Source organism: Perissodus microlepis, chromosome 7, assembly GCF_051167445.1.
Source record: "Perissodus microlepis isolate ML-2025 ecotype Zambia chromosome 7, ASM5116744v1, whole genome shotgun sequence".
NCBI lineage: Eukaryota > Metazoa > Chordata > Actinopteri > Cichliformes > Cichlidae > Perissodus > Perissodus microlepis.
This window is the reverse complement of record NC_140467.1, coordinates 29,567,602-29,589,571: the sequence shown is the minus strand read 5'-3', so window position 1 is coordinate 29,589,571 and position 21,970 is coordinate 29,567,602. Positions and strand designations below refer to the sequence as shown.

The 21,970-nt window shown below is 42.6% G+C and overlaps 3 protein-coding genes across 8 annotated transcripts in view; 1 reads left to right on the top strand and 2 right to left on the bottom strand.

Annotated features, from left to right (window-relative positions):
- mbd2 (methyl-CpG binding domain protein 2) overlaps nt 1-7,525 on the bottom strand; it is a 29,671-nt gene extending 22,146 nt beyond the window's left edge. Inside the window, exon 1 of the mRNA XM_084934579.1 lies at nt 7,053-7,525. Coding sequence (XP_084790705.1) covers nt 7,053-7,165 — 113 coding nt within the window. The 5' untranslated portion in view covers nt 7,166-7,525. The remainder of the gene's footprint in view (nt 1-7,052) is intronic.
- A 203-nt stretch (nt 7,526-7,728) lies between these two features.
- On the top strand, nt 7,729-19,453 carry c7h18orf54 (chromosome 7 C18orf54 homolog). Of its 6 annotated transcripts, none has more exons than XM_084934577.1 (15): nt 7,729-8,239; nt 10,035-10,170; nt 10,585-10,744; nt 10,868-11,035; nt 11,456-11,576; nt 11,667-11,727; nt 11,803-11,980; nt 12,312-12,403; nt 12,648-12,756; nt 13,783-13,875; nt 14,071-14,125; nt 14,216-14,267; nt 15,070-15,231; nt 15,359-15,432; nt 17,718-19,453. In XM_084934577.1, the coding sequence occupies exons 2-15, from the start codon at nt 10,036-10,038 to the stop codon at nt 17,872-17,874; spliced, it is 1,617 nt and encodes a 538-aa protein (XP_084790703.1). In that variant the 5' UTR covers nt 7,729-8,239; nt 10,035; the 3' UTR covers nt 17,875-19,453. The 6 variants fall into 6 exon arrangements, with proteins under 6 accessions (XP_084790703.1, XP_084790701.1, XP_084790700.1 ...); XM_084934575.1 differs by lacking the exon at nt 7,729-8,239 and adding an exon at nt 8,721-9,541; XM_084934574.1 differs by lacking the exon at nt 7,729-8,239 and adding an exon at nt 8,721-9,545.
- On the bottom strand, nt 19,130-21,507 carry spag16 (sperm associated antigen 16). The gene is made up of 3 exons (XM_084934572.1): nt 20,472-21,507; nt 20,263-20,367; nt 19,130-20,191 (listed from the first exon to the last, which is right to left on the bottom strand). The coding sequence occupies exons 1-3, from the start codon at nt 21,393-21,395 to the stop codon at nt 19,544-19,546; spliced, it is 1,677 nt and encodes a 558-aa protein (XP_084790698.1). The 5' UTR covers nt 21,396-21,507; the 3' UTR covers nt 19,130-19,543.
- Between the last annotated feature and the right edge of the window lie 463 nt (nt 21,508-21,970).

The following is a 21,970-nucleotide window of genomic DNA, read 5'->3' as shown; positions in this document are numbered from 1 at the left end:
TGTACAGGTAATCCCTGTGAGCTGGAAGCTAAGACTTATTCCTTATTCCACTCTTCGCTCAGTATTATGTCAAATAGAGGGGATATACATAATATAGTCATCTCAGAAAGTGAGTACAAACGCCCCTCCCACCTGCGGAGTATTTATTTATTGTTTGTTTGTTTGTTTGTAAGGTAGAGTCAACGAGAGGAAAGCTGAATTAAAGGGATAAAAAAATTCAGACGGAACATGAACTGAGAGGCTGTATACATCTTGCATCATTATGCAAATGTACTGTTTATAAGATTGGGGAAACCTGCAGTCAGCTGAGACTGAAGAAGTCACTTGGATGAGTGACGAAACGTTTCTCCCACTGAAAACGCTAAGTCCAGATGAACAGAATCAGCCTTTTGGAGATGAGAGGCTGTAACATAAATATGGATTATTATGAGCTGTAAATCATGCAAAGCGATACTAAACAGAACTTTTTGTTTGTAGCTGAGTGAAAAACCCTGATCCTTTGGTTATAATCCCATTTCCAAACAATCTGAAGTCCTTCATTCTACCGTGAGAAAGCTTATTCACAAGTGGAAAACATTCAAGACAGTCGCCAGTATTGAGTGGACATCCCAGCAAATTCACCTGAAAGTCAAACTGAAAGTGCAAAAAAAAAACCCAAGAGCTACATCTCAGACTCCGCAGGCCTCAGTCAGCATGTTAAATGTTAAAGTTCATAACAGCACAATCAGAAAAAAAGAGAACGAGTAGGACTTGTTTGGGATGGGTTGCCAGGGGAGAAGGCTCTTCTCTCTAAAAGAACACAGCAGCACAGTTAAGCTTTGCAAAGCTGCTTCTGAACAAACCACCAAACGAGACCAAAGGGGAGCTGGTTGGCCATAGCGCACAACACCATATTTGGAGAAAAGCAAACACAGCATATCAGTACAAACACCTCAGACCAACTGTCAGCACGGCGGCGGAGTGCTGAGGATTTGGGCACCTTACAGTCACTGAGTGGACCATGAACTCCTCTCTATACAAAGGGAATCTAGAATCAAATGTGTCCATCTATTCTGCGGCTACAGCTTGGCCCCAAACTGGGTCATGCAACAGGCAATGATCCCAAGAACAGCAGCTAATCTATAACTGAATGACTGAAAAGAAAGAAATAGAGGTGCTACAATGGTCCTGGGAGAGTCCTGAACTCAACCTGACTTACATGCTTTAATAGAGGACTTTAAGAGAGCTGTGCATCAATGAATGCCAGCAAACCTCATATACGCATGTGAGTGTGTCCTCAGGGTATTCAAAGGTGTAGAGGTCCAGTGCGTAACAGCACAGACACATTCACTTAGGTGTCACACAGTGGAAATTTGTATTTGTCTTTTATAATTAATTTATAATAATGTTTTGATTTTAGTGTTTATTTGTGAGTGTAGTTTTTATTTGCATGATTTTATTCTAATGTTTGTATTGCATGTTTTAGTGGTTTTCTAATAACAACAATAATAATAATACATTTTATTTATAAAGCCCCTGTCAAGACACCCAAGGGCACTTAACTATAGAATAGAACACATAATAGGACAATGACAAAATGAAGAACAATAAAAACAAAAGCACAGGATAAAATGAACAAACAGTGGGTTGGTATGAATATGCAGCTTTGAACTGATGGGTTTTGAGTTGAGATTTAAACTGGAGGAGAGAACCAATGTTTCTTATATCGGGGGGTAGAGTTCCACAGCCTGGGAGCAGAGCAGCTAAAAGCTCTGCTTCCCATGGCGGTGAGGTGGAAAGGAGGCACAGCAAGCTGGATAGAAAAAGAGGATCGAAGTGAGCAGGCAGAAGAGGTAGTGCTTAACAGATTAGAAATGTGAGGAGCAAGATTATGGCCTTGAAGGTGAGCAGAAGAAGCTTGTTTTTATCTGGAATTTCACTGGGAGCCAGTGAAACATTGGGGAAACATTGTTCAATCCACTGTGGACTGGCTGGCCATGGGATAAAAGTGGTGGCATCGAGTGACAGACTCCAGTGCACAGTGTAAGCTGGGCTGGGACGTGACGAACCCAGTGGAGGGAAGAGACAGGGACAGGAGGCGTCTCCTCGTCTGCCTAGGAATAAACCTTTTCTGATTATACCTGTACCATCTCTTACCCTGGGTTTCTGGTGCACCAGCTTTAGTGTCTACATAGGCAGCAGCAACAGAAGCGAGAGTTAGTTTTACTCTTCTTCCAGCATTTCACCGAGTGTCTCTAGTGTTAGTCAGGATAATATTATACGGTCTATAACTGAAAGACTCTGTGTTTCCTTATGGCCTGAAATTATTCTGTGTGGGTGTGGAAGGTAAAAAAAGGGTCCTGATAAACATGAGTTTGTGAAACCGGTAGAGGCCTCAGCAGGGCGTTGCTGCTCTTCCAGTAAACTGACCTGTTGTGACTGGTTTTCTTACTGGAAGTGATGAGTCACTTCAAACCAAACTGAAAGTGAGCCTTCAGGATGTGACGGAGCTCAGACGTCTCTGAGCTGCTACAGTGACAGGCCCAAGCTGTGCAGATCAACAGGAAGTAAAGAACAGCCACCGGCTCTGCGGCAAGGCTACGATGCCGCAGAGCTGCACCAGGAGCGACTTCCTCTGCGATCTGACGCATAGTGCTGAGCAAAAAGGAAAAACGTAACAAGCAGCGCTCCAAACTCAACTTTAATCTGCTCTGGAGAAGAGCTGAGGCAGGAGTATTTCTGAGGCAGAGAGACACAGACGCTGAGGTTTTCCTGCCTGAATGCACATTACTGGATAAAAGAAGCGCAGGGGGCAAGAAAAGTGCAGAAACAGTGAAATAGAAGTGACCCTGCATCTCACTCTCAACTGATTTTTTTTTTCTTCATAATTTACTGCAACACAGAGATGTTGTGATTAGGGTGCATGGACATGTCCTCCTTCATATGTCAATCACATGCATTTGCAAAATGATGCCTGATTTGTGTGTTTTGTGACCATATGATTCCAGCTAACATGACCTTTAGCTATGTTCAAAATCATTCTAAAGATCCAAAAATTCTCAAAGGATATCACTAGAATTTAAAGAAACTGCCACCAAATATCCATAACATCAATACATATGCTGGTATTGATATTGGATCAATATTAGCCCAATACGGTCGATACTTGCTTTCTATCCTCTATGTTCCGTATGCAGCAAATAAAGTATTTTATTTAGGAAATGAATATGCAGTATGAAAAATGTCCGACCTTTTCTTATCGACTGTTACGTCTTTGTTATTTAGAGCCTACAGCACATTAAAACAACTGAAGGTGACCCAAAGTGCTTTAGAGACAGACACTTTTATATCCCAGATGTCCAAAAAACATAGTTTGAAAACAAACGAAAAGCTAAAAAGTGTGTTCTGTTTTGTTTTATTAACTGATTCCTGTGGAAAGTCAGAATAACAGTGATTTAGTGATCAGATACCTTTTATAGCTTAAAAGTAACACTATCAGTATTGGTATTGGCAAGAACAGCCCTGTATTTACTTGACAATACAGTAAATACAGCGACAGTAAAATTTGCAGTGTCATAGAGCACTGCTAGTAGTAGTAGCAGTAGTAAAAAGCATGATAGAAATACTTTATGCAACGCATTTTTGGTAACTCTTTTATGTCCCACTCATTTATGTGTTGTGCTAAAAGAGATATAAACTCAAGCTGAACTGTGGCTGAACTGTACTTTGATGTAATACAAACTTGTACCACAAGATGGTGCAATGAGTCATCCATCCATTCTCTTCTGCTTGGTCAATGGGATTGCGGGAGGGGCTGGAGCCTATCTCAGTGGGCCTAAGGCGAGAGGCGGGTCACACCCCGGACAGGTCGCCAGTCTGTCGCACGGCACAAGAATTCGTTTTAACTTCTAATTAACCAGGTAAAAGAGTGCACTCTTGCGTCATGGGAAAAAAGCCAGGCCTCTTGAGGTCTGGCCCCTGGTGGTGAAAGATTTACATTTGGATAATTACAGAAAATACCTTTAATGTACGCCCTCTTCAAAATAAATCTACACTAATGAGAGCAAACGAAAAACTAACAACGAAACGAAAACAAAATTTAATAAACTGAAATTACAAATTAGGAAAAAAAATTGAAACCTAAGTGACAGGGGAAATGCAGAGATTTGTGCTCTGTAAGATAACACAGAGCCGTTGCCTTTAAATGTATGTGATCCTACTCACCCCTAAAGACCCACTTTGAGCCAGGAAAACCCGAGATCACCTACTGATTTCTTCTAAAGCCCCACTTCACCAGCCTCATTCATTTACATTCAAGTCCTCTGATTTTTCAGATCCACTGGTAAAGATCGCTTACATGTCCCAAGGTCACACCTCAAATAAAACGGTGACAGAGCTTTGGCAGGCACTGCTCCACGTTTGTGGAATCAGTTATTACCTCCATCTCTGCTTTGAAGTCAGGTCAGAATCCACCTTTACTCCCAGACCTCCCCAGCTCAGTAAACTCCCGTTTGCTGTTGTGTCTGTAACTGCTGGGTGCTGGTGCTTGATAATTCTGTATTCTGTGTCCATTTTTACTTTTTTATGTAATTACATGAGTGTGTATATGAATGTGCATACTTCATACAACACTATGGTCCATGAAAGCTGTGTTTAAATGTGCTTTACACAAAACACAGAAAGTAAAATTCATCTTGCAGTCTATTATTTGAACAGGACACAGTTCCGTCACAGCTGCTGTGCTTGTCTTCAAGGCTATTTAAAAAGCTATTATAGAAAGTTGAAGTGAAACTTCCACAGTCTCTTCCAGCTAACTCAGGCAACAGCAGCACAAATGGCACACCCAGCTTCACGTTTCCCAGCTTTATGAAGCAAACTGTCTGGGCGCAGGGACGGGATCTTCAGTGTTATAGACATTTTCAACAGTAGTTTGCCTCTGACAACATCAGGAGAGAGGCCTAACCCAGCTAGAATGAGTGGTTATCTTACTGTACAGCATTTGGAGATAATAGCTTTACACGATACCCGCTGGTATCAGTGCAACATGCTGTTTTTTACCCAGCATATGTCAGTAAGGGAGTCATGTGGCTGTCAGGAGACGTTAAATAGATGTACAAGTGGCACTGAAATGAGACACCATGATACATTTTCAGATTCAGACTCTCCTTAAGGTCGATAAAGAAACAGTTACAAAAACAATTTACACATAGACTGTATATCAAAGGTGACCACTATAGCCCCTTTTCCATTAGTTTCTACTCGAATAGACCTGCTCGGCCGGGGTTCCAAGGCGAACCAAGTAGGTACTGAAATGTGATGTCGTCAAACTGCAGGCCAACGATTGGCTAGTCTGTGCCGACACTCAATGAGTTATGAGAGTGTCTCATTCACTGAAATCAAAATGGAAATTTCTCATATAAAAAATCCCCAGAGAAACCAGCAACAACGGAAATGGCTACAAAATGCAACGCCGTGGTCCCAGAGTCTGACAGAAAGTCAACTACTGAGCACCAGGCATATCGTCCACCTTTGTTGTAACATTCGTGATGCATACTAATTCCATCAATGTAAATGTAAATGTTTGACAGAAAGCACTTACATAAAAAACAGCATAGATTTATGGGTGTGAATGGGTAAATGAGGGTCCTCAAGTAGAGTAGAAATGTGCTATATAAGAACAGATCCATTTACCATTTTGGATGACATATTTTGCAGGTTCAGTGTTAGAATTTTGTCCACCGCCATTTGGGTTTTTTGGAGCTACACATGTCAAGGAGTGGAGTGCTAACTTACCAGCTAATGTTAACTTGGTTACACTGTTTGAACCCAACAGTTTCAGTGGGAGAAACTTGTTCTTCCAAGTGACTCCAGGCTCAGCATTCTGCAGGTTTCCCCCAGTTTAAAAACGGTACAACTGCATAACGGTCTAAACCAGCACCATTGCATAACAATGAGCAGATCAGATCAGTTTCATGCTCATTCATATGCAAATTGTCACAGCAGTTAATCAATGACCACGAGTACTACTCACTGAGAGTTGGAGAATGGCTGCAATCACAGCACTAAACGATACTGAAAGATGTCCTCTTAGATTCCCTCTTTGGCTCAAAGATGGTCATCCCCTTTTTTTACTTAAGGAGGTCAAGAAGGCAGCTTATGTGAAAAGGTAACGGCCACCTCTGTGAATAGTACTCAGGGCCATTAACGGTCATGACAATTCATTGTTAAGCAATGGTGGTTATGCAAATGTATTGTTAATAAAGTCAGACTAAATTAATCAACATTCTGGGATTTAGATAGCAGATGCTTACTATTTCTATTTAACTGACTAAAAACTACAATGTCACTCGTCAAAACTAGAGTATAGGGGTTTTTTGTGTGTGTGTGTGGATGGTCTGTCACTACAATTAACCACACAAAAAGCCATTTTATTTGTCATTTAATGGCATTAATGGGATCAAAAAAATAAATAGAGAGGTTCAATTTAAAGAGTCAAATGAGCTGACAAACGTGAGGCCTTGAAACCTATATTTAAGTAAGTTCTAAAAACGAAAACTGTGAACACGTTCAAGTCAGACATTTTAATATTGGAGTCTATGGAAATTGACTTACTCTGAAAGTCTGCCTCAGGTGGACTTTAGAGAAACTGCAGGGTTTCTTTTAGCTTTCGTTACTGGTTTCATTTTTGCTCTTATTGCACATTTATGGAGGTATGAGGTGTGTCCACTGTAATCTCAATATCTGGATGAACTTCCCACCAATGTTCAAGCACTTTGGTTTGGCTTGCTTCGGTCACCCAGCTGTTCTTGGCCCCCTGCTGCCACAACTCTGGTCATACAGACATTGTTACATTGTTGTAATGCTGTTATTAAGAATGAATTCTGATTGGCTACTTTGCTACTGTGCACTACATTGTAACTTCTCAGACTGAAGCCGAGCCTCTGGTTGGTCCACTGAGTGTGAACAGAGGTGAGCGCACAAACAGTCCAGAGTCAGCATTGGTACCACAGCCGAACTGCTGACTGATTATCGGTTTGCTGTGTAACCACTGATCGATTAGTGTGATGGGCTACCTGTAGTAGTAGACGTCGCTCTTTCCGGCGCTCAGCCCGGACTTCCTGATCACTTCTTCTTTCTTCCAACCGGGCGGCAGAGCGGGACAGTCCGTCCTCTTTCTCTCCATCATAGCACGCGTACCGATCCCACGGTTCAGGCTCCTGTCGGATTAATCGATCACTTGGTAAATCCCGGCGTGGACCCCCCAGACGCGCGGCGTGCTGGTGAAAAACCAGCGGAGCGACGTCACGGACGTTACGTTAACGGTGGCTCTCCCACTCCCTCCGCCCTGCTTGTTTATGCTGCTTATTTTGGGTCGAACAGAAACAAACAGAGTGTTCGGGCTGTCCCGGGTTAAACCGCCTCCAAGTCCGGGTTTACTTCAGTTGACCTCCTGAGAGAAGCAACGGCTCATCCGGGGATCCGATCGGATCTAAAGTGAACTGAACTGAACTGGACCAACGGCAGGCTGTGACGTCTGAGATATCACACACACACACACACACACACACCCCGCGATTAAACTCAGACGCGCACGCTCACACGCACAGACACACTCCCCCAGAGATCGTCTTGAGATCAAAACACTCACTCGGTGTTAGTTTAGGTGAAACAGACTCAATCATCTATAATCTGAGGTATGAATAAACCTGTAAAAGTTTGCATAATAATAATAATAATAAATTGTTGTTTTCAAAATAAAATTGAATATTATTTGAAAGTCATATTTTTTTTGCAAAAATAGATAAATAAATAAACAACCATGAACTGAATTCGTCATGGAAACATATAACCCAATATTTGCAAGGTCTGATCATCTTAATCAACCATGACACTATGGGAGTACAATAGACTGCATATTAAAGATGGAGGTAGCCACTGATTTTTGATTCCACATTTTAGACTATAGACATTCACTTTCCCAGATGGCCTTATATTTTCGTCTATGCGATAAGCGTGTGTCGACATGTTATGCTGGTGCTTTCTGGTGCCTGCAGTTTCAGGGGGAGTGATCCCTCTTTCTGTGTTATTCAACATCCCCACACCTCCTGGCTCACTGACGTCACAAACTCTGGGTTAAAGGGGCCTGCAGCAGAGACAGGAACCCCGGAAAAATACTTGGTCGTCCCAACATGGCTAGCCTACAGCTCTCTCTGGGAAAGAAGTGAAAGCGGGTTTTTTTGTAAAAAACGTTTTTTACAATGTAAGTAAACCAGTAGTGATGAAAAGGAAGACGTGCCCTTCTGCTTATGAAGTTATCACAGGACAGAACAAACAGGGTGTTAAATATGCAGCCTTTTAGTATAAATTAATGGTGCCCCCCGAAATAAATACACAAATAAATAAATAAATTGGTGAATTTCAACAAAATAGTTTTTGAACAAAAAATGAGCATGATGTTTTTAAAATGTAGATGTACTTTAATTAGTCCAGTAAATTAACATCACATTAATAAGTTATCTGAAGGAATTAAGTCCTGCTACCAGTGATATTCGAAAGCTTTATTAGTTTATTATTTTTTTATTACTCTTCTTGTGTCTGTTAATATTGTCTTTTCAACTCTTGTGTGTGTGTGTGTGGGTGGGTGGGTGGTGGGTAGATTATCACAATTATCTCAATTTAATAATTTAATCCCAACACTAAACTGTATATAATGCCCCCCCCCCCCCCCCCCCCCCCATTTCTGCTCTGTGTGGGAGTCTTGACTGCTGTTTTTCCAGTCTCAAAAGTTTCTCCTCTCCTTTCCCTGCTCTCACTAACACCTCCTCAGACACTGTGGCGCACTCAGAGACGGAAGAAGGGAAATAATAATAATTCCGGTGATACCAAATCATTATACTGTCGTCAGTGCAATAATTGCTTACAATTGAATTTTAGAAATAAAACAAGACAATTTTTTCTCTCTTTTTTGGGGGCATTTACGTGGACTTTAATGTTTTCATAACTCAACGGAGTTCATCTTTAAATTCGGCATACCTTACACACACAAACGATTATGCGTTCTAATATAATGTAAACTTTATTTGCTCTTTCACTCATGTATACCATGTTTCTGCATCACGATAAGCCACTGATGGCGGTAGTTAAACATATTAATCTGTCTGTAACAGACGCCGAAACTTTCTTAAGATCATAACACACCTTAACTGTGTAAACCGTACTTATATATGAAGCGTGTGTGTACCGATACTATGATTATTATTAATGACCAGATTCTTTTAACGGAGTTTGGTTGCAGCGTCTGCCGGAAGTGGCTCCGGCTAACTGTGAGCTAGCTTTACCCGGGATCCTTTGAATTTGCAAGCGTCAGTGTACGCAAAAGGGTTGGGCACGGAGTACAGTGAAAAGGAGGCATTTCGGAGTAGAAGTATGAGTGTTTTATATTTGTTTTATTTGATAAAGATTCAGGAAGTTTGAGGAAGTGCCTGGTTCAGATTTCCGTTTACACCCTAGCAGCGCTGCTAAGTTGAACTTTAACATCAGTGAGAAAACTTTTGCGACGTTTGTGAGTACGTTGAGCCAGAAACATTTGTGTATCACGTTATAAACTCTGTATAAACACTAAACTGTTGCTGTACGTATGGGGTTTAAATCTGCCATGTAACGGTCTGTTTAGTTTATTTTTTGTTCGATGTTTTTTTTTTTTTTGCTGCATAGCTCAGAGCTCGGCTAAAGGCAAGCTAGCAAACAAACGCAGTCTAAAGAAAACCCTTTACTGTCCCGTTTAAAGCGAAAACCGGCAAAGCTATCACTGACAACAACCTGACACATACTCTGCAAGGTGGTTAGCTTTCTAACGTCTCAAACAGCTGCTTTTGCACAGGTAGCTCCACGCCTACTTGTGGAAGGTTTAAATCACAGCTGGCATGGCTCTGATTGGGCATGTCAGCTGTGAATAAACAAATGTTGATAATAGTTTTAACACCACTGTAAACATTTTAACCATTATTCCCTTGACGTTTAGCGATTTAAAATGTACTCTTCTTGTTTTTTGACAGCATGGAGTACAGCGGTCCGTTGGGCCACTCTCTGTCACCAGAGTCCACGGTGACCTCCCTACTGTCCAGTTCAGGTTACCTGAGGAGCAGCCTGCTGCCTCCTCAACACGACACCAGCTTCAGATACAAAGACAGAGTGGGTGGGATTACTTTCCACAGCAGAAATGGACAGAATGAGGAAATCTCCCTTTGTTATTTTATCTGTCTCTGGGTTCTGTTCTGGGTGTTATCAGGAGAGCTTCTCTCCTGACAAATGATGATGTTCTCTTTTTGATTGTGACAGAGTTTAAAATTGTTTCATTTTCCAGTAAAACACTGAGGAAAAACTGGTAAATTCAGAAAAAAATATGTGAATTTGTTTTAAAAGAAAAGAGTAAATTCATGTGAAGTTCATGAGGAAGTGTGTGAGAGGTGTATGAGAGATAACTCAAACATTTATGTGAGAGGGAAAACATTTTTAAAAAGTCTGAAATTTGTTGTTCTTTTCTTATCAAAAACTTTAGTGATGAGGATTTTAAAACAGGAAGCCTACACTACTGTCTGATTGCAGGAGTATGACTCGGCTTCGGCGGCTCTGGACGCTTACATCAAAGACTTTGAGAGGAGTCGTCAGAACCGCGACTCGTCATTGACTGGAAAGCTGGTTCTGCCACAGAACCTACCCTCCACTCCGTGCAGGCACAGAGTGGGCACGCTCAGAAACAAAGATGGTAGGTCCTGCTCAGGGTCAGGTATCTTATAACGTTGATATATCTTGGTGCTTTTTATGTCTTCTGTGGTTTTATGTTATCTGAGTGATTCATCTACATTGCATTTTTCTCTTTTTGTTTCAGTTCTTAGGGAGCGTTTGACCGAGAGAGAGCTAGACTTCCTGAACCTCCCCGTGAGCCCCCTCCATCACCGCGTTAACTGGGACAGACACTCCATGACAACAGATGAACTGCTGTCCGTCCCTTTCGACGGCTCGATGCCCGTCACCCACACCACCGCCTTCATCCAAGGTTTTTATACATGTCATACTCAACCTTTAAACTCTTAAACACGTGTTTGTACATTTTTTTTTAGTTTTCTTTGATCTGTATGATGTCAGTAAGAGGAGAGATCTGTGATTTAGTAGAGTCCAAGACTGAAAATGTGGAGCTGGAAGTAAATGCATCCCTCACCATTTTTCTCAGTCTGAAGTTTTTCAATGTGACAATCAAGAATCTGCTCTTATACCAGTTCATTAAAAACATCTACAATGTAGTCTTCATCCATGTCATTAAATCCACCACTTTTACCTAAAAAACATCCTGGCATCTGCCTTTAAACGCATCACTTCTGCAGCTCAGACTCTATAATCAACGTTAAATAATCCATAGATGATTCAGTAATAACAGAAGTGATGACTTTTGCCTCACTCCTCTCCTCTGCTGGTCCAGACCTCCTGTCCTGGCCTGCAGCCTCCCAGCCCTGCCCTGCAGCCTCCCAGCCCTGCCCCTCATCTACCTGTAGACTCCTCCACCATCACTCTCTTCCACCCACGACGTCCAGGAGCTCCAGGTTTGAACTGCTTCCTTTCTTGTTCAGATCGACCAGGCATATTTCCTGGTCGATCTGAGTTACAGGTTATTACTTTCCCCTCCTCCCTAGGTGCAGAGACAGGCCGAGGGCCGCCACGTTTAAACCAGGTGCTCACATCAGCAGTTTTAAGGTGACCCTCACTGCCTTTTCTGGATTATTCTGAGACTGTAGCAGTGTCATAAACACAGTTGCTTCCCCTTTTCAGAGATCAGAGCAGGCCCCGGTATCCTCGTCGCTCCACCTCCCTCACTGGTTCACCAGTAACAAGGCTGACTTGGACTGTTCGGGAATCACCAGTGTGCCCGACCTGAAGTACCCAGCCTGGCTCCAGGGGTGTGACCTCAGCGAGCCGCCTGCACAGTCAGATCTGTGGGATGACCACGGTAGCTTCCTCGACTACATATGCACAAACCTTCCAAGATGTCATAGTATTTCATCCTCATTTAACAGATTGTGATTATTAATGTTAAAGATAAATCTATTAATAGGTTATTCTTTATTATTTTATATTAAGCAGCCCATCAGTGTGTAGAGTCATAAATATGAGCTTTTCTTGGAGGTCAGTAAAACTGATCTAGTGAGGGGAAATGTTGAATTTGATATTGAGCTATTGTAAAGGACTGGGTGGGTGGAGTCTATCCCAGGGAAGTAATTTCACCATTAAACTATGACTATTTTCTGTTTATTTGAAAGGGTCATGTTTGTTTTTTCCAGACGTTCTTCCACTTGGAGCTCCCAGAACCAGAGCTCCATCCTGGGTAGCAGACCTGGAGAAAGATGAAGATCCTGACCAGACACCTCCAGAGGTGAGAGAAGCAGCTGCAGCGCAACTGTCAGTTGTATGGTCCTGCTGCTCTCATTGTTCATGAAGACTGTAGAGCTTCTGTGGAACTGTGCTTTCCTCTGGACTCTTTGTGTGTTAAAGAACGCCTTATGATGTGGTCAAGTGCTCTAAATAAACCACATTCTGTCACATGTGTGTCCCAAAGGCAGAAAAAGAGCTTCATTGGTCAGTTGATGAAGTAATAGGTTTTCTCTGTGTGTGCTTAGGTTGGCAGCCAGCAGGCGCTCAGAGACCTGAGGCTTCAGTTTGCTGAACAGATTTCTTTGCTCACTACAGAGAGGAAGAGCTCAGACGTTGTGATGAACATGTACCAAGGTAAAAACACAAGTGTTTGAGTATGTAATGTTAAAAATTCGAGGTGTAAACAAAATAGGTCCGGAATTGTTCTCTGTAAATCACCACAAACATAACTTTCAGATCTCTATTCGTGTGACTTTCAGAAAATATAAATTAAAGTTAAAGTACAGTTAAAGGTTTACTGCTTTGACGCACAAAAGAGACCCAGTGACCATCACAGAGGCAAAACAGGGTTCCTGCAGGTCATTAAAAAGTTTAAAATCATGTAAAGCAAAGAGTTAAAATGACTGGGCTTCTTTGCTTGGGCTGATGGATAGATGGACTAATAACAGACAATACTCAGCTCTGAAAAACAAACTAATCCTAGAGTCGTCAAAAAAAATACATTACATTAGATTATTGCACTGTTGAATATTGTTTAGTCATTCTTTACTCATTGATTGCATATCACGGAAGGCCATAATCACAATGACATCACTAACTGGTTTTGGATTCTGGATTCTGAAGGTGTTATTGCCTCAGATGCCAACATATTGTCTTTAGAGCCTGAAGTCACCACATTTCAGATATCAGCACTGTATGAGTGCATCACACACACTGACGGAGATGGCTGCTAATTAGTGCCAAGTAACACCCAAATACAATCCTTCACTCACCTTCACTAGACCCCAGTGTTCTTAGACAATCTGTTCATACAATTAACTGCACAGCAGCCAAATTAGATGCTCCAAAAGGCTCCAGCAGCACAAACAGGGTTCAGATGTCCAGTTCAGAGAACTGTTGGGGACTGACTCAATTCTGGAACTTGGGACTAAACAGAGATCTAAAACTAGCAGCTGTACAGAAAGTGGTCGAGAGGTACAAGAGAAGATCCTCTTGAACATGAGACTGGCCAAATTCAATTCATATAGTCTTATTTTCTTATTTTTCCCCTTTCAACCACACCTCCTATGACAACCTTTCACTCTTTTAAACTTTTCTCTTTTTTGTTGTTGTTTTTGTTTTTTGCTAAACTTGTTTCTGATGTGTGTTCCCACCTGTCAGACAACAGGATCGAGTCTCTGATCCAGAAGGCGGACCAGGTGTTAAACTCTCTGTCTCGGAGTTCTGGACAAGCAGAGAGTCCTGCAGATCCAGGTAAAACCGGGATTCATTCAAAGGAGCAGGAAGTCTTTTACACTGAATAACACTTATACCAAAGTTTTTGTTGTTTTTTTAAAGCACAGCTGTGTCTGGTTCTCGTTGTGACTGTTTAAGCAGACTTTAACTTATTACCAACACGCTGGAAATGAAGCAGGTATCCGATCAGTTCTTTGTTTCTGTTGTTGTCAGTGAGTCCTGTGAAAACTGAGGAGCTGCTGCACCATTCTCCCTCACACTGTCCTCTGTGAGTAAGACTCATTTACACTTCTGGTGTGTTATGATCTGCTGCAACTCCACACATACTCATATATGTGGTGGCATTTTAACCCTGCAGAGACTCAGCAGCAGGAGGCTGCACAGAGGAGCTGACTGACAGGGGAGCAGAGGTAGGTTTACTGTCATGTTCTACAATGTCAGCTAATTGTGTGATTTTCATTTATTCTCGTCTCCTGAGTGATGCCCAGATGTGAAACACATTAACCTTTCAGGTCAGTGGACAAGGCCTCCTACTGCAGTGAGCCTGTTTGACTCACTACAGTAGCTTTTCTTTGTATTCACATTAGACTGGCTGAATTTAAAGGCTTTTTAGGCAATATTTGTTTTTTCTTTTTAAACACAATAATTTACCTATTAAATATACATTTAGCACTGGGAGTCTTATAAAGTAAATTCTGAATTTCTGTTTTGGATGGGTTGTAAATATTTTTCGTCACATAACTATGAGAACTTATTCATATTCCATCATTGGCACAATTTGTGTCTCTAAATATGTGATTTTTTTTCTACCAAATTAAACTGTAATATTTCAAAAGTTGTGGCCCTTCTCATGTAAAAAGTAGTTGTGTTGATTGCTTCGGTTTTATTGTAATAACTTGAGCTAACTTGTGTAATTTTGTAATAAACAAGTATCACATCATCTGTATACAGTATTAGCTTGTGCTCATTGTGTCCCACTGTTATTCAGTAGATTCGCTGGTGTGATCATACATGTGTTGCAGAATGTTTGCGATAGCCTATTGGGTTTTTACAAACCAGATCAGCCCACGTTGTCAGGTTTTTTTTTCCTAAGGCTGAACAAATGAGTGCTATTCAACTCAGTTGAAGGCCTTCTCTACATCTACTGGCAAAACAGTTGTTTCTGAAGCTAGTGTTGTTTGTAATATCCCCCTCTTGTTTGTGCTCTCCCAGGATTTGAGTCATGAAAACAGCATCTGGAAGCAGCCTGGTCCGGTGGAGGCTCTGAAACAGATGCTGTTCAGACTGCAGGCTGTGGAGGCGGAGCTTCAGCGACAACAACAGCCACCAGCAGCTCTGACTCTCTCAGAGTGGCTGCTGACATCAGCAACACAGGTACAAGGAGCCAGGCAGGCTTGATACAGATCTTTAGAAAAAGTGGATAATAAAATGCAAATCTGTGTCTGAGTTTAACGTTTAAGGAAACAAGATTTAAATTATTAAAAGTCTGTTTGTGTTGCAGTGGTCTGGTGGTAACGCAGAGCTGCAGGAGCTGCAAGAGCTTCAGAGTTTTCCTGGTAGACCATCACTAGAGAGGTAACTGACTCCGATCAAGTTATTTATCCCTTTAGAAAGAATGTGGAGACTGGACTGATAACCTGTGCTTACAGTTTAAAGACAACTGCATCAAAGACACCACTTTTGCTTCAGGCAAAAATTAAAAGCATTATTTTACTCAAAACGTCACTAGAAACTATGTCAAGAAATCAAATGCCATCCTGTCTTGTAAGGCAAAGGGGGGTCCACACAGGAAGCAACTAGCAATGATGTGGCAGCCAGCAACTACAAACTCAGTGACATTTAGTAACTCATAGTGAGTATGGGCCGAATAACCACTGGTGATGCAAAGCAATACTACTACTAATGATAATAATAATAATAATAATAAATTAAAATGTATTTTTGAAAACTCCAAGATAAGTCCTTTTGTTCTACTTTCAGATTTTAGATAAAAGACAGAGTCAGCTTCTGGGTGTGAAGCCTGCTTTTTTCTGATGGCCAGCAGGGGGCAACATCTATGGCTGTTGAAACAAGTCAGAGTCTGTAGAAGTCTATGAGAAAGTGACCCAACATCTTACTTGACCTGTTACCTTAAGCTGGGCAAACACTGTGCGATTTTGCGTTATTCAGCTTCTGCTCAAACTGCACGACTGACTCGCAGGGGTTAGAAGTTCGTAGGTCATGTTGCAGGGTCTCACACTATACGGCCCGATGCTCTGATGCGACCTGAGTGTTCACACTGTGCGTCCATAATATGACGGTTATAATAGAAAATCTGTCGCTCACTCTCCCTCTCTGTCTTTCACTCACACAGACACTCACACCGCCACCGTCAACTTTGCTAAATTGCTAATGAAAAACATTGATCAGGCAGCTGTGATTGATCAGCAATGTCCATCCATATTTTCACGGTTGTTGTGGTCGTGATAATTTTGTGAGGCCACATCGAAAAGGCTCGGATGAGCTTGCCAAAGTTCTACAAGTTGTACCCCATCGCTTGTGTCCAGATCACACGCTGCACTGCTGTGCTACTCTGTCTTTTCACTTTCATTTCTGTGTTTGTGCGTGCGCAGTGTGAGAGGCTGCGGTGACACCCTCACGACGGCCGACAGGATTTCAAACAGGTTTGATTTTCTTACAACCAAGCGATTGATTATTTGGGAGCTGGTTGTGAGGTGTTAATCGCTTCTGTTACCCCACGTATACTACACGATGCATGACACACGATGAAGGTGAAACTCGGGCCGATCCCCAAAACGGTCGCACAACTGAAAAATCGTCTCAAAATGAGCCAAAAATCGCACCGTGTATGCCCAGCATTAGTAAACACTTTCACGATGAGTTTATGGTCTCTGTTGCTAGTTTAAAGTCTTACTGAGTCAAATGTGATTATTAGGGCTGTGTGATATGACCAAAATCTCATATCCCGATATAAGACATCTATCATCCCGATAATGATATAAATCACAAAAATGTAAAATTTTCTGTAAATTCTGTGAATCTCGGGCAGCTCGACTTGCATGAAGTGTTTTCAGCTGGGCGTCATGTACCTGGAGTTATGACTTTTAGCCGATGCATGAATCTATACATTTTTAGACATAAGTTGTAACGGCCGCCGTTTTCTTTGTGAATATTTATTACATGCTGCGGGGAAAAGCCTGTTCTAACGTTTGAGTCTAAGGTTTATTTTTTAGCACCTAACGCCTCTTTTTTGCTTCTCATCCGTAAACACTCCATACTCTTTCACGGGATTTAGTTTATTTTGAAAAGTCTCAACAGGATCTTGAGCTTTATTGTGAAAGGTTAATATGCAAAACAAACAAGCGGACGGCGGAGCCACGCCATTGTTTTACCGTCGTGGTTGCTAACGACAACGTGTAAAAACAGTCGCTTGTCCGTAGTGTGGTTATATTAAATATAAGGGAAAGAGAGAACTTTAACAAATTAATATAACCACTACAATGACCATCAAAACGATGAAAAAATATTGCTGTAAACATTATATTTTGCCGCAATATGAAACGATAGACGTTTTTATATCGTCACCCGATATATATCGTTATATCGAACAGCCCTAGTGATTATTACATTTGAAGTAAAAGTCCTCATCCTAAAGAGTCCTCATCCATGGAGAACACACCTGCACTTTCATTCCCATAGGGTCTCCTCTTCCTCATCCTCTTCTTCTAAGCCCAATAGTTCAAAAACAAGATTTCAAAAACTTGTGTGACATTAAACGCATCTTCATCCACCACCACAGTATGTACATCAGTTTGACTCCAGTTTAGGGTGAGTAAAGCATGCATGTGTTTCCTCCTCAGAGCTCTGCATCATCTGAACCGCCTGAAGATGCTGGTGGAAGAACCCAGACAGAAACACAGAGCGACAGAGGAAGAGAAGGACGACGACGAGGGGCGCTACTCGTCCTCATCTGTTGACAGACTGGTCTGTTCTCAGCAGGAACCCTCCAGAAACTGAACATTCAAAGGAAGCTCGCTGTGCCAAAAGCCTCAATAGTATCTGCACTGTGTTTGTGTATTTTTTATAAGAAAGTGCAATTTTTTAAACACTAATACAACTCAGTTTAAACTATACCCTAAACCTTTAGAGTCAGGAAGTTTCCTGGACTGTTCTCTTTCTCAGACTCTGAGGAAGAGTCAGAACACAGCGATAATTTAAAAGAAGAGAAGAAAACGTGAAGGACAGACTCCGAGACGAGAAAAACATGCCACATCTTTTATATTTTGAATGTGTCTCAGTGATTTGTGGATGCAACAGTATGGATGGATGGGCTTGATGCTTGTTGGTGCACAGACCGTATTGTATTGATGGGTTTCATTCTGTTTGTAGACAGACTGTTGGTGCCATAAAGATTTACACACACTCATTCCTGTTGAAAATGAAGAGGTTACCGGGCAGTGTTCAGCCAGAGGGAAGAAAGATCATCAGTGCTGTTGTCAGTGATAGCTTTTCAGTTCCTTGCAGGTAAAACTACAATAAATTGCCTTCACTGTAGAAAAGATGTACATGTGGAAGCACAACGTGTACTACTGTGACAATCCAGTCCAATTTTCTGAATTTCTGAAGACTCAAGACTCGTGGATTGAAAATTGAAGTATTGAGCCATGGGTTGGGGGAACCAGGGTGTTCAGATGTCTATCTTTATCTGGGACTGCACAGCATTTTTTATCAGGGAACGTTAAAAGTCACCAAAATTAACAACCTTTGCTGATTTTGTCGAATATCATAGAAACTAACAAAAAAAGAAGCAGAAAGATTTGAAGAAATGGTTTTTGTCTCTTTTGCTTGAGTTGTTGTTTTTTTTGTTTTGTTTTTTTTGCAGAGGGGGGAAAAAGTTTGTGACACGGTAAATGTGTGTCGTAACTAAATAAAAATTACAATTGTCAGATATGGCTTTAAAAAAAAGGATGCCAATTTGTAGATCCACCCAAATGGAAACCCAAAAACTGTTAGCAGACAGAAGAAGAGCTGGGAAAAAAAAGCATAAATGAAGACTGTCACATGAGACCATGAGACTTACTCTCTCTATATATATACATGCTAAATGATACTCACTCAGAGTTGTTCTTCATACATCTTCAGGTTCAGGTTACCATAAGTAGATTTGTTCTGCAGCTGTGAGTCAGGGATGATCATTTAGACAATTATAATTTTTCAACTAAAGGATGAAACCATCAGGAAAGACGCAAAGGTCAGAGCAGGAGTAAGGCAATTTTCCCATGGACTAACAATCAGACTTTATTTATTGATCAGAGGAGTTGCCCCCTGCTGGGTCATTAGAAAGAATGCAGGTTCATAGTACTGCATCAGTTTCACTTTTCAAACATCAAAGACATGAAACCAGATGGTGTTTCCTCCTCCTCCATCCTCAGGATGACAGGACTCATACTAGCACAGAGGAACTTTAACCCTCTGATGCAGGAAGTATTGTTATTCACCTCCGGGTGAAGAAGACACTTGATGTTAAATGTTTAATGTGTGCTTCTAGCTGCTTGGCTTGGCTTTGCACAGCTCTCATTAAACATGTTTTGGTTTACGACCTCCATGGTGTCACTTCTTTAATTAATACAACTAAAAGTTCACGTCAATCTCAGATATCGATCACTACTCAATCAGAAATCTTATGTTACGACCAGATGTTAATCCTCCCATCACTCCCTGCCGAGATCACAGTCTCCCCCTTGTGGTCAAAGGTCACACTCTGCACACTGTCCCTGTGGCCCTCCAAGCTGCTCACACTGCCAGAGTCTACCTCCACCAGTTTCACCAAACCGTCGCTGCTGGCAACCGCCAGCATCTTCCCTGAGTGGTTGAACGCCACTTGGTTGGCACTAAGCGGCCCGGTGTCTCCAGCGGCCATCGGCGATGTGGGTTTTCTCGTGTCCCACGTGTTGACGATGCCGGAAGAGTCACAGGAGGCCACCATGCTGGTCGCTGAGCTGAAGGCAGCATGGTTGCAGGGGTGATAATGTCCGAGAAAGGTGGTGGTGCAGACACCTAGCCTGGCATCCCACAGGGCGATGGTTTTGTCAGCGGAGCAGGTGAGGAGGAGGTTGGAGGAAGATAGGAAGCAGACGCTGTTGACGGAGGCGGTGTGTTGGCGCAGTGTGAGGCGACAGCGCTGGCTGTTCAGGTCCCACAGCTTGGCGGTTCTGTCAGCGGAGCAGGAGGCCAGGAAGTGACCACATGAGTGAAAGGAGCATGCCCAGGTGGGCTGGGCATGGCCAGAGAGCATCAGTACACAGCAGCCACGAGAGAAGTCCCAGAGCCGCACCTGCAGGAAGAAGTACACATCTGTAACCAATGAGGTGGGTTTATTCTGTGTTGTCATCAGGACCAACTTACTGTCGTGTCTCCGCTGGTTGTCGCTAATTTTGATCCATCAGGGTGAAAGCTACAACCGGACAGCCAATCAGAGTGACCCTCACCGGTCAGCAGCATCTCACCCACCTGGCAACACAGTAAGTGACATCACACGTCAGTGCATCATCCAATCAGAGTGACCCTCACATGTCACCTCCCCACCTCCTCTTAGAGCTTTCACCTCCTCTCACCTTTTCTCTATCTTCTGGGAGAACCCACAATCTCCAGGTGCTGTCGTCACTGGCCGAGACAAGGATCAGTTTTCTTGGATGCAGGTCGATGCAGCTGACTGGCTGCTGATGCGCTCTTATAGAGCATGCGAGGCTGAAAGATGCGAAGCTTTTCCCTGTGTGAGAGTTCATTTGTTCCAGGTAGGCCCTTGGGAGCCCACTGCAGGGGGGGAACTCCGAGTCCTTCAGGTGTGCAGTGGTCTTTGCTGGTGGTTTCTCCTTCCTCCTCTCCTCCTTCACCTGCGCTGGTGTAGGGTCTGTGCTGCTTTGCAGTCTCTCTCTGTGGAAGCTGAGGAGCATCTTCTGCCTGACAGCTGTTTGGTATTTCTCCTCCAGCTGCCTGAGCACGGGGTCGTACGACTGCAGATGTTTCTTCAGTTTTTTGAAGTCCTCTGTGAGCCTCCTTTTGTCCTCGGAGACTCGCTGGTGCTGCAGCCGGTGAAAGTCCCGCTCCCTCTGTATCCTCACCAGGCTCGCTCCTGCACCCAGCACCTCCTCCCTGAGCAGCTCCGTCTCTGCGCGCACCGCCTCAAGCTCGCTCTGGAGGAGGCGTCGGTGTGTGAGAGCATCGGGGATGAAGTAGACCCCCGGGGCCGCCGTGGCTACGGTCTTCAGGGTGTCTGTGAGGCGCCTGAGCGCCGAGCCGTACCACTCCACCTCGAAGCGGCTCAGAGTCCGCGTCAGGCCGGCTCTGCGCAAGAAGTTCCTCAGGAAGTCGTCCACTGCCTCGGGGATGTTAGACAGAGTTTGCGCTTGTGGCGGTTCAGAATTTCTCTTGGGAGTTGCTGAGGAGGAGAGAGCCTCCTCAGACTTCTCCTCCTCTTCGTCCTCCTCAGCACTGCTCCTCTCCTCCACTTCCTCCGCTCCTCGTCTTCTGTCTGACATTTTCTCCCCTTCGCCTCGGAGCTTATTGTTTACGCGTTGCTATGGTATTAGCTCTGCGTTGCTTAGCGTGTTACCACGGTAACCGCGTGACCCCCTGCGTATGCGTTTGTTTAATAGGTTTTGTGGTTATTAAAATGCATACATATTTTACATTTTAAATGTTTTTAATTATTTGTTTTCATGCTTTCGTTTTTATTTCCTGTTTTTCCTTCAAGTGTTCGCTCTCTCTCTCTCTCTCTCTGTCTCTCTATCTATCTATCTATAATTTTTTAAATATATATATTTTTAAATATTGTAAAATATTGATTATACAAATATTACTCTATCATCATAACAAATATTACTCTCTCATCATAATGGTGTACATTTAAGAGGAAAAAAAATGTAACTTACAGAGGTTATAAAGAAAAAGTCCTTTGTCTAAATTTTCACTTTAAAGTCATACGTTTGTAGTAATTTTCGGATATTAAAGACACATATATACAAGACGAAATAACTGTGATTTTATTTTTCAGTTGCTTTTAACACTTTTAACAGCTGTCTTTTTACTCCAGCACGTACACCAATGCTAGTTC